This window comes from Bufo gargarizans, chromosome 5, assembly GCF_014858855.1.
Source record: "Bufo gargarizans isolate SCDJY-AF-19 chromosome 5, ASM1485885v1, whole genome shotgun sequence".
NCBI classification, from domain to species: Eukaryota; Metazoa; Chordata; class Amphibia; order Anura; family Bufonidae; genus Bufo; species Bufo gargarizans.
In genome coordinates this window covers 347,211,377-347,227,355 of record NC_058084.1, presented here as the reverse complement: position 1 = coordinate 347,227,355, position 15,979 = coordinate 347,211,377, and the positions used below count along the sequence as shown (strand labels likewise).

Here is a 15,979-nt window from a genome sequence, read left to right as displayed (position 1 = left end):
AGCGTTCGGGATGGAGCGCGATTGTATGCGCGTTTACAATCGCGGCTCCGGAACAAGCGAACGCCCATTGTCGCGCGTTCCCGCTTAAGTCTATGTACAAAAAATAAAAACTTCCATGAACTCACTCTGCCCATCACGAAATACCCTGGGGTGTCTTCTTTCCAAAATGGAGTCACTTGTGGGGTAGTTATACTGCCCTGGCATTTTAGGGGCCCAAATGTGTGCAAAGTAGTTTGAAATCAAAATCTGTAAAAAAAATGGCCTGTGAAATCCGAAAGGTGCTCTTTGGAATGTGGGCCCCTTTGCCCACCTAGGCTGCAAAAAAGTGTCACACATGTGGTATCGCCGTACTCGGGAGAAGTTGGGGAATGTGTTTTGGGGTGTCATTTTACATATACCCATGCTGGGTGAGATAAATATCTTGGTCAAATGCCAACTTTGTATAAAAAAAATAATTAAAAAAATGGGAAAAGTTGTCTTTTGCCAAGATATTTCAGTTTGGTATGGCTGAGCCACTGCTGGACATAATGCACTGCACAGGATGGTGAAAACAGCCCAGTACATCACGGCAGCTGCCTTACCATCCATATTGGACATTTACAGTAAGAGATGTTTGAGTTAAGCTTGCAATATTTCATCTGATTGAACACACCACAGACACGTTTTGTTTAAAAGAGGTACCAGAACATCCGAGTCAGAAATACCAGATTCAGGAATATATATTTTTTTTTTCATGAGCTGTTAACTTTATCAGCTCATGGGTCTGCATGCACACTGCATTTTAAAGGAAATTTGGTATATTTACATATTTAGCTTTTATTTTTAGATTTGTATGCTGTAACCTTGTACTTGAATTGAAATTAAAGGGGTTATCTCATCATAGACTAGCTAGGATATGCCCCCATTGTCTTACTGGGACCCGCACATATATTAAGAACGGAGCCCTGCAAGGTGGTGACTGGAGCACTCCGGTCCGGCCACCAACAAGCCGGCTCCCCATAGAAGTGAATAATGGCGTACCGCGCATGCGCGGCCCACGCTCCCAATCATTTCTATGGTGCCGGCCCCATAGAAAATGAATGGAGGGCGGCTGCGCATGCACAGTGCGTCCTTCTTCACTTGCGGGCTCCGTTCTCGATATAGACAATAAAACAATGGGGGCAGGTCCTAGCGATATGCCCCCATTGTCCACGGTGAGACAACCCCTTTAAGCTGCTAGTGCTTTTTTAAAATCTTTTCATTGATTACTGCACTTGAGAAGTAGCCTGATTTGTTTTATTATATTGGACAGCTTCATACTGGTATAATTACAAAGTTGAATTGAAGTAGCATATTCCTTTTAGCGTATGGGTCAATTATGTCAATACCAAATATGTATAGTTTTAAGGAGGAGTCTAAGTTGTAAGGAGGCCGCGGAGAGCACAGTGGCCGCCTCACAGCTTACCAGGCACAGCGCCATCCATTGGATGGCAGCTATGCTTGGTATCGCAGCTCAGCCCAGTTCATTTGAATAGGACTGAGTTGCACCTAGGCCATGTGACCAATGAACGCTGTGGCCTTTTCAAACATCAGATTGGAAAAGGGTGTGAGGAGTCAGACCCGCACCGATCCTGAAGATAGGTCATCAATTATAAATCCTGGAGAAGCCCTTTAAAATTGTCAGCACAGGAATCAAAGGCCCCAAAATGGGGTTGTTTCAAAAAACAATACCACACAGTTTGGCAGAAGAAATAATACTAGCCAGGCGATATTAAAGTGGTTGTCTCATCTGGAACATTGGTGGCATATCGCTAGGATATGGCACCAATGTCAGATAGGTGTTTTGAAGGCTAGGGCAGCGCTAAAGCCCACCCATCAGTGCCGGTGACATCCCCGGGCTTCCTGGCAGCCCCACTGAGAGAGCCCGGTACGTCACTGGAACTCCGGAAAATGCCTAATGGCCTAGGTAACATATGTACTAACAGAAAACTTCACAGACATTACATAGCTGGAAGGACATTAGTAAAATTTTCTAGGAAAAACCTACTTAAGAATCCCATTTGCTCCTGTGTAGACATCAATTGCATTCAGGCTTGAGGGCAGCATGGTAATGATTCGGTCAGCCTTATCTGCTACATCAGATGGCGATTCCACAATCTAGTAGAAAACAAAATGTTAATTTATTAACCACCAGTTCTAATAAATGGAAAAGACTGTGTGGACCACTACATTTCATGATTAGAGATGACCAAAAATAATCCCAAATAACAATATACAGCAAAAGGGGCAAAACCTCAATTCTTCCTATGACCCAACAATATAGCGCTGTTGCATATTTTAATCTTGTAAAGCCTAATTCAGATAGTAATAATTTCCATCCATGTGCTTTCCAGACTGAACCCGTGTAGTATGTGGACCTATTACAGTAAATGGTGCGATAAGATTCTTATTGGAGAAGGTCTGACAGCGGTCAGTCCCAAAGAGAATGAATGTGCAACCTGCCACTCCATTCATGAGTGACCCCCCTCCCATGCTTTTGATTGATGAGGGTTAGTGTTCAGACATCCACTGATCAGATATTTATCTCTACCTTGATTGTGGATACAGGATTTCTAACTTGGCATATCCCCTTAAAGGGGTTTTCCGGGATTACTATGGTTTTTCAGATATGTTCATGTAGTTACTTGACTCATGTACAGTCGGGTCCATAAATATTGGGACGTTGACACAATTCTAACATTTTTGGCTCTATACACCACCATAATGGATTTGGAATGAAACAAACAAAATGTGCTTTACCTGCATACTGTCAGCTTTAATTTGAGGGTATTTACATCCAAATCAGGTGAACGGTGTAGGAATTACAACAGTTTGCATATGTGCCTCCCACTTGTGAAGGGACAAAAAGTAATGGGACAATTGGCTTCTCGGCTGTTCCATGGCCAGGTGTGTGTTATTCCCTCATTATCCCAATTACAATGAGCAGATAAAAGGTCCAGAGTTCATTTCAAGATCAACTTGTACCAGAGTGATGGGAAGAGAAGAGTATGGAGAAGGAAAGGAACTGCTCATGATCCTAAGCATACCACCTCATCAGTGAAGCATGGTGGTGGTAGTGTCATGGCGTGGGCATGTATGGCTGCCAATGAAACTGGTTCTCTTGTATTTATTGATGATGTGACTGCTGACAAAAGCAGCAGGATGAATTCTGAAGTGTTTCGGGCAATATTATCTGCTCATATTCAGCAAAATGCTTCAGAACTCACTCATTGGACGGAGCTTCACAGTGCAGATGGACAATGACCCAAAGCATATTGCAAAAGCAACTAAAGAGTTTTTTAAGGGAAAGAAGTGGAATGTTATGCACCTGACCTGAATGCGATTGAGCATGCATTTCACTTGCTGAAGACAAAACTGAAGGGAAAATGCCCCAAGAACAAGCTGGAACTGAAGACAGTTGCAGTAGAGGCCTGGCAGAGCATCACCAGGGATGAAAACTAGCGTCTGGTGATATCTATGCGTTCCAGACTTCAGGCTGTAATTGACTGCAAAGGATTGGCAACCAAGTATTAAAAAGTGAAATCTTGATTTATGATTATTATTATGTCCCATTACTTTTGGTCCCTTAACAAGTGGGAGGCACATATGCAAACTGTTGTAATTCCTACACCGTTCACCTGATTTGGATGTAAATACCCTCAAATTAAAGATGACAGTCTGCAGTTATAGCACATCTTGTTTGTTTCATTTTAAATCCATTGTGGTGGTGTATAGAGCCAAAAATGTTAGAATTGTGTCGATGTCCCAATATTTATGGACCTGACTGTATATCTTCCCATGCTCTTTTTGTTCAATTTGGACTCTCCAATACCATTTTCACCATGTAAACCGATCACTTTTGTTTGTTTCCATCCTGTACGCAGCACTTCCTGTTGCTGTATCCAACCAAACCCATGGACATGGAAATAATATAAGAGCTGCATGGACATGGTCATGTGACCAAGAATGGAACGGGGGGGGGGGGGTAAAAAAATAAATAAAGCTACCTTAATAAATGATTTTTAAAGGATGTAGATGCAAACCAGAAAACCACTTTAAATAGGCTTGTAGAAGATTAGTATAAAAAAGGAAATTATGGCCAAAGAGGGTTTGGATTTTTGGGCCACACCAATCACTGGAACAAAGGAGCTGAGGGGCCCAGATAAGGATTGTGGACCTTTGGCTGGGATCGGCTCTGCTCGGCTCTCTTCAGCGAGGCGAGGTTAGAGTTGTACGGATCCACAGAAGGTATATCAGTCTGGACACCATTTTGCTTAGTTATCAAAATAGACTGAACATAGAACCTCCAAAAAGGAACACATTCTCAGGATCGGAAATCAAAGATCAAAATTGTCTAGTAGAGGGCCAGATTTCCTTACTAATACTCAAAGCAGTAAGTAATAAAAAATGTTTATTATGCAGAAATATAATAGACATTTATTAAGACTGACGCCGGCCACACACCTTTGCTTAAGAATAATTAAATTTATCAGTCAACTACCTTTTTTTGGACCAGAATTATACTTCTCAAGAAGCATCTGGGTGCTTATATGTTGAAAATTATACTGAATTTATCTAGAATGATCCTTTTGGTTTTGCAGATAAAAATGAAAGCAATTAAATTCTCCACACAAAAACAACAAAAAAAAAAATCTTAGCGCATTTCCTTTTTGTTGAAAGTCTGGGCACTCCATCATAAAACAGGTATGCACTTGTAAAAGGAGAGTCCTGGAAAACATTTTATTGTGGGGGGAAAAGGATGGCAATGCCTTCACACTTTAATGCCAAGTAAGTAACTGTGTGGAAGTCACGGTGCAACGTAACAAGAATGCCTAGTACCCTTCAAAAGCTCAGCGGGGAGTTCCTTTCTGCCTCGACTGAAAAGGAACATTGCTGTCTACCACCAATTGCTCAATGAAAGAGAGAGATCTTTACTCGCTAATTAGGTCTGTTGGAATACATCCACGACGTTCCAGACTCACATGGCAGATGGCCCCACTAAGCAGGTGGAGACCGGCAATAAAATTTCTAGGACCTATTTTCGCAATGAGTTACGTCATCAACCTAAAAGCCTTGTTAAAACACAAAAGACAGGTGTCCATTCTGAGCAGACGTATGGCTGTCAGGTGAACCTCGTAAGAAGCTATAGAAGATTTCTGATAAACATTCTTCCATCACTTTACTAAACATAGTGGGGGGGAAAAACTGGAGATTTTCCTGGGTTTCTCTGACAAGATGAACCATAGGGAGATAAAACAGATCGCAAAAGTAACATCACAAAAAAATATACCTAATCATAAAATGGTTGAGACATGAAACATGTTCTCCTTCGTATAAAACCAGCACCCAGATCTGAATACTTTTTTTAATTGCACGTAACCAAAAGTTCAGTACTGTATACTGAGCTATTTAATAAAATCTATCTATATAGCGCCACCTTTTGTATGTTATTTTACTTTTGCTCTTGTCCACCTCACTGAGGTGGTCGCACATGCTCAGTTTAAATAGTCAACTGCCACTAGCCATATCTACTGTTAGAAGAAGATGTGTCAGTTACCGTGAAACATCTACAGGAGAAAGAACACACCCCCCCTGAGAAAGAACACACACCCCCCCCCAGAGAAAGAACACACACCCCTGAGCTGCAAGCCTGAAATAAATCTAGTAGAACAATTGGAACAATGAATGTGGAGATCTCTGGATCGATGTGAGGTACAGGGCTTATTCTAGCTTTGTTAGAAATTGTCACGCACTATATGATGGCCGATTTTAATTTTTTACATCAATCATGCTATGAACCCTTTAAAGGGATTCTGTCACCTCCCCTAAGGCAAAAAACGATTTAAAAGCAGCCATGCAGCACAGCTTACCTGGATTAGGCTGTGCTGTTCAATCTTGAAATCCGTCCAGCAGTTAGTTCAAAAAACGAGTTTGATCAATGAGGAAATGCGTCCTGAAGGTGCCCAGAGGGGCGTTTTTTTCTTCTGAGAGAGCCCAGTCCCGCCCCTTTTTCAGTGCCCAGCCCGCCTTCCTTGTATTTTCTAACTGCCGCCCCCAACCTGCCACAGCCTCCCCTTCCTCTCCTCCCCCTCCCTCTTGCCGAACGAAGTCTCGCACAGGCGCAGTACCCACTGAGGGCTGCGCCTGTGCGATCATCAGGAGACTGAGGGCGGCAGCTTCATCTTCGTCACTGGGCATGCGCCGAGCCCAGTGACGTCCGATGCTCGCTCTTCCCTGCTGAGGGAAGAGCGAGCATCGGACGTCACTGGGCTCGGCGCATGCCCAGTGACGAAGATGAAGCTGCCGCCCTCAGTCTCCTGATGATCGCACAGGCGCAGCCCTCAGTGGGTACTGCGCCTGTGCGAGACTTCGTTCGGCAAGAGGGAGGGGGAGGAGAGGAAGGGGAGGCTGTGGCAGGCTGGGGGCGGCAGTTAGAAAATACAAGGAAGGCGGGCTGGGCACTGAAAAAGGGGCGGGACTGGGCTCTCTCAGAAGAAAAAAACGCCCCTCTGGGCACCTTCAGGACGCATTTCCTCATTGATCAAACTCGTTTTTTGAACTAACTGCTGGACGGATTTCAAGATTGAACAGCACAGCCTAATCCAGGTAAGCTGTGCTGCATGGCTGCTTTTAAATCGTTTTTTGCCTTAGGGGAGGTGACAGAATCCCTTTAAAGGGGTTTTCTGAGTGTTTTATACTGATGATCTATCCTCATTATAGGTCATCAGTATGGGATCAGTATGTGTGGGGAGATACTAACACCCTGGACCCCCGTGGGTCAGCTGTTTGAAGAGGCTGTGGCGCTCCAGTATTCTCACCACTTACCATAGGCTAGTGACATCACGTTCATCGATCACCTCCTTCAAGTCTCACTCAGTGCAGTCCGGAAGTTCAGTAGTCTCATGCCTTCTGCCGGTGTCACAACCCAGAATTATGAGACCGCTGGCACCGAACTCCCTCCTCCTTATTGTCAGCTCCTCATTTGAAGAGGTTGAACAGTTACAGCCCAGTGGTGATGTTGAATCCCTTGTAGTGGGATGCATTGGCTTTCCATACAAAGCAAAGCCAGTCCTCTGCAAATTCTGCAATGACATCGATGTTATCTGTGGAGGTGGCATGATAATGACATGGCATTAATACCTCCAGCAACCTGTGCATGATCACGACATCACAGCAAGACCACCAGCGCTCTGTGTATGATCATGACATTACAGGAGAAGCTGACGGCTTGCAGTAAGGGCGATGGCCCTGCTGCTTGTTCATCAGAACTGAACAAGTGGAGTGAGGGCACTTTACTTTAAAGTTCCTAGTAGTGACTAGGTAATAAGCCTGCCTGATCATAATATTGCGCTGTACACAGATCACACAGATGTAATGGCTGAGGACTGGATTTTGTTTGTATGGAAAGCCAATGCCATCCCACTGCAAGGGACGATCTGCCTCCTTCCCTCCCTCCACTCAGCGCCATCACTGGCTGTAACGGTCAAGTGAGAAGCCGACTCTAAAGCCTCTTTCACACGGGCATCAGTTTTTTTGCCCGGATAAGAGGCGGGTGCGTTGCGGGAAAATGCGCGATTTTTCCGCGCGAGTGCAAAACATTGTCATGCGTTGCACGCATGTGAGAAAAATCACGCATGTTTGGTACCCAAACCTGAACTTCTTCACAGAAGTTCGGGCTTGGGATTGATGTTCTGAAGATTGTATTATTTTCCCTTATAACATGGTTATAAGGGAAAATAATAGCATTCTGAATACAGAATGCATAGTAAAACAGCGCTAGAGGGGTTAAAAAATAAAATAATTTAACTCACCTTAGTCCACTTGATCGCGAAGCTGGCATCTCCTTGTGTCTCCTCTGCTGCTGAACAGGACCTGGGGTGAGCTGCTGCATTAAATAGAGGTTAAGGACCTGTGATGTCGTCACTCCGGTCATCACATGGTATGTCACATGATCTTTTACCATGGTGATTCACCATGGTAAAAGGCCATGTGATGACCGGAGTGACGTCATCACAGGTCCTTAACCTCTATTTAATGCAGCAGCTCACCCCAGGTCCTGTTCAGCAGCAGAGGAGACACAAGGAGATGCCAGCTTCGCGATCAAGTGGACTAAGGTGAGTTAAATTATTTTATTTTATTTTTTAACCCCTCTAGCGCTGTTTTACTATGCATTCTGTATTCAGAATGCTATTATTTTCCCTTATAACCATGTTATAAGGGAAAATAATGATCGGGTCTCCATCTCGATCGTCTCCTAGCAACAGTGCGTGAAAATCGCACCGCATCCATACTTGCTTGCGGATGCTATGCGATTTTCACGCTTCCCATTCACTTCTATGGGGCCTGCGTCGTGTGAAAAATCGGACAATATAGAGCATGCTGCGATTTTTACTCAACGCACAAGTGATGCGTGAAAATCACCGCTCATGTGCACAGCCCCATAGAAATGAATGGGTCAGGATTCAGTGCGGGTGCAATACGTTTACCGCACGCATCGCACCCGCACGGAAAACTCGCCCGTGTGAAAGGGGCCTAAGGAGGAGGGAGTTCAGAGCCACCGGACACGCGATGCTGGGTTGTGACGTTGGCAGACAGCAGACTAGTTAACCTTGGGACTTCACTGAGGAAGACTTGAAGCAGGTAATAGGGCCATATAGGGTAAGAATATACATCTAAGGGTCTATGTACATGTCCGCAAAACGGGTCCGCAACCTTTCCGCAATTTTCCGGAAACGGGTGCGGACGCATTTTCAATGGGGCCGCACTTCTGTTCCGCGGCCCCGCAAAAAAATAAATAGAACATGTCCTATTCTTGTCCGCAGACACAGACAAGAAAAGGCATTTCTATTATAGTGCCGGCCATGTGTGGTCCGCAAAATGCAGAACACACATGGTCAGTGTCCGTGTTTTGCGGATCCGCAATTTGTCCAGTTTTATGGACGTGTGAATGGACCCTTAGGGACATAATTTTTTTTGTCTCCATATAACCCCTTTAATTCTTATGACTAGGTTTTGCTATTCCTTTATTATTCCTGCTAGAAGTTTAGAAATAAAGACCAAGCTCAATATTACCAGTTGGGGGAGTGTCCCTGCACGGTGACACTGTCCAATCAGTGCTGCCAGTTTCAGAATATGCAGGCCCCCCTAACTAGTAACACCCAGTTTTACCTTTATTTGTAAGCCTCTAGCTGGAATAATAAAGGAAAGGCACAGCACAGGAGTAGAGGAAAAGCGTTTCTAAAATTATCATTGCATGGGGAATGAAAGTAGTTATTAAAAGAGACAGGTCAGTCATGCAGTGGAAAAAAAAAAAAAAAAAAAAGAATCCTGACCCATTAATTTTAATGGGTCTGTGTACACGAGTGTTTTTTTTTTCCACGCAACAGTACCGCGTTGTGCGAGAATCGCAGCATGTTCTATATTGTGCGTTTTTTCATGCAGCACTGGCCCCATAGAAGTGAATGGGGCTTCAGTGAAAAATGCATTGATAGGTCTCGTTCCCACGACAGTTGGTGTCCCGTTCCCGTATAACGGACCACATTTGCGGATCCGCAATGCATGGGCACTGTTCCGTTGTCATTCCACATCACGGATGCGGACCCATTCATTTCAATGGGTCCACAAATCCGGAGATGCTACGCGCTTCCTGTCCCGACCCGGTGGTCATGTGACCGCCGGGGCCAGGAGAGTGCAGGAGCTGTCGGGTCTTCTACAGACCTCGATCAGCCCTGCACTGAGGCTGTACAGCGTTTTATAGTGCTGTACAGCCTCTCTGGGGGGGGGGGGGGGTGTATTTCCCCTGTAACTGGGGCTACTATGTCAGCCCCAGTTACAGGAGAAATCAATTGTTAAAAAACAAACAACAAAAAAATAAAAAATTATATATATATATATAAATAAAAATTTGAAGTCAAATGTCCCCCATGGGCGACACAAAGTGAAAAAAAAAAGTTTCACATGTAAAAAAAAAAAATCTCCAATTAATAAAAAAAAATGTAAAATAGGAAAAAATTAATAAAAGACATATTTGGTATTGCCACGTCCGTGACAGCTGTCTCTATAAATATATCACATGATCAACCCTGTCCGATAAACACCATAAAAAATAAATATTAAAAACTGTCAAAAAAAGCTATTTTTGTCACCTTACATAACAAAAAGTGCAACACCAAATGATCAAAAAGGCATATGTCCCACAAAATGGTACCAATAAAACAGTCACCTCATTCCGCAAAAAATGAGCACCCACATAAGAAAATCGCTAAAAAAACAAAAAAAATAAAAAAAAAAAAAAAAATCTGAATATGGAGACATAAAAACATAAAATGTTTGGGTTCAAAAATGCTATTATTGTGTTAAATGAAATAAAGAAAAAGTAGACATTAGGTATCGCTGCGTCTGTAACAACCAGCTCTATGAAAATATCCCATGACCCAACCCCTCAGGTGAACATCATAAAAAAAAAAAAAATATAGAAACAGTACCACAAAAAAGCCATTTTTCGTCACCTTCACAAAAAGTGTAATAGCAAGCGACACAAAATTCATAAGCACCCCAAAATACTGCCAGTCATCTCATCCCGCAAAAATTGATACCATACCCAAGACAATCGCCCAGAAGATAAAATAAGAACTATGGCTCTCAGACTATGGAGACACTAAAATTAGATTTTTTTGTTTCAAAAATGATATTCTTGTGTGAAACTTAAATAAAAAATAAATAAAAGTATAGATATTAAGTATCGCCTAAGAACCTGCTGTATAAAAATATCAGATTACCTAACCCCTCAGGTGAACACCATAAACAAAATAAAAGAAAAAGTGTGTAAAAAAATTAATAAACTTTTTTTGTCACCTTACATCACAAAAAGTGTAATACCAAGCGATTAAAAAGTCATATGCACCCTAAAATAGTACCAAACTGTCATCTCATACCGAAAAAAAAATAATGAGCCCCCTACATAAGACAATCGTACAAAAAAAAAAAGAAAAAAAAATGGCTTTCAGAATGGAGACACTAAAAATTATTTCTCTTTTTTTTTCAATGCTTTTTTATGTAAAACTGAAACAACCCAAAAAAAATAAAAAAAGTTGTCATATTTGGCAGTCGGATCTGTAACAACCTGCTCCATAACAATAGCACATAATCTAACCTGTTAGATTTGCCACCTTATCCCATAGTTTCCAAAATGGGGTCATTTTTTTGGAGTTTCTACTCTAAGGCCCCTTTCACACGGGCGAGTTTTCCGCGCGGATGCGATGCGCGAGTTGAACGCATTGCACCCGCACTGAATCAGGACCCATTCATTTTTATGGGGCTGTGCACATGAGCGGTGATTTTCACGCATCACTTGTGCGTTGCGTGAAAATCGCAGCATGCTCTATATTGTGCGTTTTCCACAATATAGAAGTGAATGGGGCTGCGTGAAAATTGAAAGCATCCGCAAGAAAGTGCGGATGCGATGCGATTTTCACGCATGGTTGCTAGGAGATGATCAGGATGGAGACCCGATCATTATTATTATCCCTTATAACATGGTTATAAGGGAAAATAATAGCATTCTGAACACAGAATGCATAGTACAATAGCGCTGGAGGGGTTAAAAAAATTATAATTTAACTCACCTTAATCCACTTGATCACGCAGCCCGGCTTCTCTTCTGTCTGTCTTCTGTGCTGTGTGCAGGAAAAGGACCTGTGGCGACTTCACTCCGGTCATCACATGATCTACCACCATGGTAAAAGATCATGTGATGGACCATGTGAAGACCGGAGTGACGTCACCACAGGTCCTTTTCCTGCACACAGCACAGAAGACAGACAGAAGAGATGGCGGGCTGCACGAGCAAGTGGATTAAGGCGAGTTAAATTTTTTTAAATTTATTTTTAACCCCTTCAGTGCTATTGTACTATGCATTCTGTATTCAGAATGCTATTAATTTTCCCTTATAACCATGTTAGGCCTCATGCACACGACAGTTTTTTTTTCACGGTCCGCAAAAACGGGGTCCGTAGGTCCGTGACCGTTTTTTCGTCCGTGGGTCTTCCTCGATTTTTGGAGGATCCACGGACATGAAAAAAAAAGTCGTTTTGGTGTCCGCCTGGCCGTGCGGAGCCAAACGGATCCGTCCTGAATTACAATGCAAGTCAATGGGGACGGATCCGTTTGACATTGACACAATATGGTGCAATTGCAAACGGATCCGTCCCCATTGACTTTCAATGTAAAGTCAGGAGTCCCTTTACTTTCACACTTGCGTTCATATAATGCAGACGGTGGCTCCGTTCAGAGCGGATCAGTCTGCATTATATTGTTAAAACATTTCTAAGTGTGAAAGTAGCCTCAGACGGATCCGTCCAGACTTTACATTTAAAGTCAATGGGGGACGGATCCGTTTGAAAATTGAGCCACAGTGTGTCATCTTCAAACGGATCCGTCCCCATTGACTTACATTGTAAGTCTGGACGGATCCGCTTGCCTCTGCACGGCCAGGCGGACACCCGAACATAACTTGAAGCGTCCCCATCACCATGGGAACGCCTCTATGTTAGAATATACTGTCGGATATGAGCTACATCGTGAAACTCAGATCCGACAGTATATTCTAACACAGAGGCGTTCCCATGGTGATGTGGACGCTTCAGGTTAGAATATACTGAAAAACTGTGTACATGACTGCCCCCTGCTACCTGGCAGCCCCCGATCTCTTACAGGGGGCCGTGATCAGCACAATTAACTTCTCAGGTGCCGCACCTGAAGGGGCTAATTGTACTATCATATCCCCCTGTAAGAGATCAGGGCTGCCAGGCAGCAGGGGGCAGAACCCCCCCCCCCTCCCCAGTTTGAATATCATTGGTGGCCGGTGCGCCCCCCCCCCCCCTTCCTCCCTCTATTGTAATAAATCGTTGGTGGCACAGTGTGCGCCCCCCATCGGCCTCCCCTCCCTCTATAGCAGTAACAACATTGGTGGCAGTGTGCGGCCTCCCATCCCCCCCGATCATTGGTGGCAGCGTAGTTCCGATCGGAGTCCCAGTTTAATCGCTGGGGCTCCGATCGGTAACCATGGCAACCAGGAAGCTACTGCAGCCCTGGTTGCTTAGAAATAGTACAATAGTAGAAGATTCATACTTACCAGTTCTTTAGCAATGCGCCGCACAGACCCGTCACTTACCAGTAGGTGGAGCTCCCGGCCGGACACGAACATCGCAGCAGCAAGCAGGTAACTATGAATCTTCTACTATTGTTAAGTAACCATGGCAACCAGGACTGCAGTAGCGTCCTGGTTGCCATGGTTACCGATCGGAGCCCCAGCGATTACACTGGGACTCCGATCGGAACTCCGCTGCCACCAATGATCGGGGGGGGAGAGATGGGAGGCCGCACACTGGCCACCAATGTTGTTACTGCTATAGAGGGAGGGGGGGGCCGATGGGGGGCGCACACTGTGCCACCAACAATTTATTACAATAGAGGGAGGGAGGGGGGGCCGACGGGGGGCGCACACTGTGCCACCAACGATTTATTACAATAGAGGGAGGGGGGGGCGATGGGGGGGTGCACACTGGCCACCAACGATTTATTACAATAGAGGGAGGAAGGGGGGGGCCCGATGGGGGGCGCACACTGGCCACCAAGCTATTATTACAATAGAGGGAGGGAGGGGGGGGCCGCACTGGCCACCAATGATATTCAAACTGGGGAGGGGGGGTCTGCCCCTGCTGCCTGGCAGCCCTGAGCTCTTACAGGGGGATATGATAGTACAATTAACCCCTTCAGGTGCCGCACCTGAAGGGGTTAATTGTGCTGATCACGGCCCCCTGTAAGAGATCGGGTGCTGCCAGGCAGCAGGGGGCAGTCTTGTACACAGTTTGTAGTGTATTTTAACTAGAAGCGTCCCCATCACCATGGGAACGCTTCTGTGTTAGAATATACTGTCGGATACGAGTTTTGACGAAGTGAAAACTTAGATCTGAAAAAGCTTTTATGCAGACGGATCTTCGGATCAGTCTGTATCAAAGCAACCTACGGCCACAGATCACGGACACGGATGCCAATCTTGTGTGCATCCGTGTTCTTTCACGGACCCATTGACTTGAATGGGTCCGTGAACCGTTGTCCGTCAAAAAAATAGGACAGGTCATATTTTTTTGACGGACAGGATACACGGATCACGGCCTCGGCTGCAAAACGGTGCATTTTCCGATTTTTCCACGGACCCATTGAAAGCACAACGGCCACGGATGCACACAACGGTCGTGTGCATGAGGCCTTATAAGGGAAAATAATACAATCTACAGAACGCCGATCCCAAGCCCGAACTTCTGTGAAGAAGTTCGGGTTTGGGTACCAAACATGCTGATTTTTATAACGCGCATGCAAAACGCATTACAATGTTTTGCACTCATGCAAAAAAATCGCGCATGTTCCCGCAACGCACCCGCACCTTTTCCCGCAACGCCCGTCTGAAAGAGGGCTAAGGGTGCATCAGGGACATGGTGTCAAAAAACCAGTCCAGGTAAATCTGCCTTCCAAAAACCATATGGCGTTCCTTTCCTTCTGCGCCCTGCCGTGTGGCCATACAGCAGTTTACAACCACATATGGGGTGTTTCTGTAAACTACAGAATCAGGGTAATAAGTATTGAGTTTTGTTTGGCTGATAACCCTTGCTTTGTTATCGGAAAAAAAAAATGATTAAAATTAAAAATCTGCCAAAATACTGAAATTCAGAAATTTCCTCTCCATTTTCCACTAATTCTTGTGGAACACCTAAGGGTTAAGAACGTTTGTAAAATCAGTTTTGAATACGTTGAGGGGTATAGTTTCTAAAATGGGGTAAGCCTCACAAAGTGACTTCAGACCTGAACTGGTCCTTAAAAAGTGGGTTTTTGAAATTTTCTGAAAAATTTCAAGATTTGCTTCTAAAATTCTAAGCCTTCTAACGTCCCTAAAAAATAAAATGGCATTCACAAAATGATCCAAACATGAAGTAGACATATGGGGAATGTAAAGTAATAACTATTTTTGGAGGTATTACTATATTATAAAAGTAGAGAAATAGAAATTTGCTAATGTTTCAAAATTTTTGGTAAATTTGGTATTTTTTATAATTAAAAATGAAAATTTTTGACTCAATTTTACCACTGTCATGAAGTAAAATATGTGACGAGAAAACAATCTCAGAATTGCCAGGATAAGTAAAAGTGTTTTAAAGTTATTACCACAAAGTGACACGTGTCAGATTTGCAAAAAATAGCTCTGTCAGGAAGGGTGAAAAGGCCCGGAAGTGAAGTGGTTAAAAGGGCCATCAAACAAAATGTATTCAGATAAATGTATTTTCACTTGTTTTTTTAAAACTAACTTCATAGCAAAAAAAAAAAGTTTAAAGATGCAAAAATCAGACATATGATACATACAGTCGAGTCACGTTATTATGACCACTGCCTACTTTTGATGTGGGCAAATGTGATGTGTGTAGCTCATAAAGTCATGTGTATATAAGGTGTGTGATAGGCCGTCTGCATTGTATCCCTCACTGCTGTTATAGGTTAAAAAAAAATTCTGAAACTGCACAATTTGTGAACTGTCCGTGTGATTGGTAAAGGACTGCCTTCTGCAATGAGTCACGTTTTCTGCTTCACAGAACAGATGCATGTGGGAGTGTCAGGTGAGAAATCAGAGAACAAACACCTGTGACCACTGCTGGTGGCAGCGTTATGTCTGAAAAATGTTTTTGTGGCAATCTCTGTTTGGAAATTAACCTGTCGTGGGAATTTAGAAATCTTCAGCATGTCAATTATTTGTGCAATTTTTTTGTGCCGACTTCACCCTTTGCAATACAAAGGGTGAGATATACAGGAAATGTGCAAATAAAATAAAAAAAAATAAAAAAGTAACACGTGCAGAAATTCCGAACTAAATCTATGTGGAATTTCTGTTTCTCAACCCGCAACTGTGTGCAGG

At 43.7% G+C, this 15,979-nt stretch overlaps 1 protein-coding gene across 1 annotated transcript in view; it reads right to left on the bottom strand.

The window, feature by feature from the left end:
- Positions 1–15,979, bottom strand: part of HIBADH (3-hydroxyisobutyrate dehydrogenase) — a 170,035-nt gene that overhangs the window by 132,604 nt on the left and 21,452 nt on the right. The window contains exon 3 of the mRNA XM_044295118.1: positions 2,027–2,136. Within this exon, the coding sequence (XP_044151053.1) occupies positions 2,027–2,136 (110 nt within the window). The remainder of the gene's footprint in view (positions 1–2,026; positions 2,137–15,979) is intronic.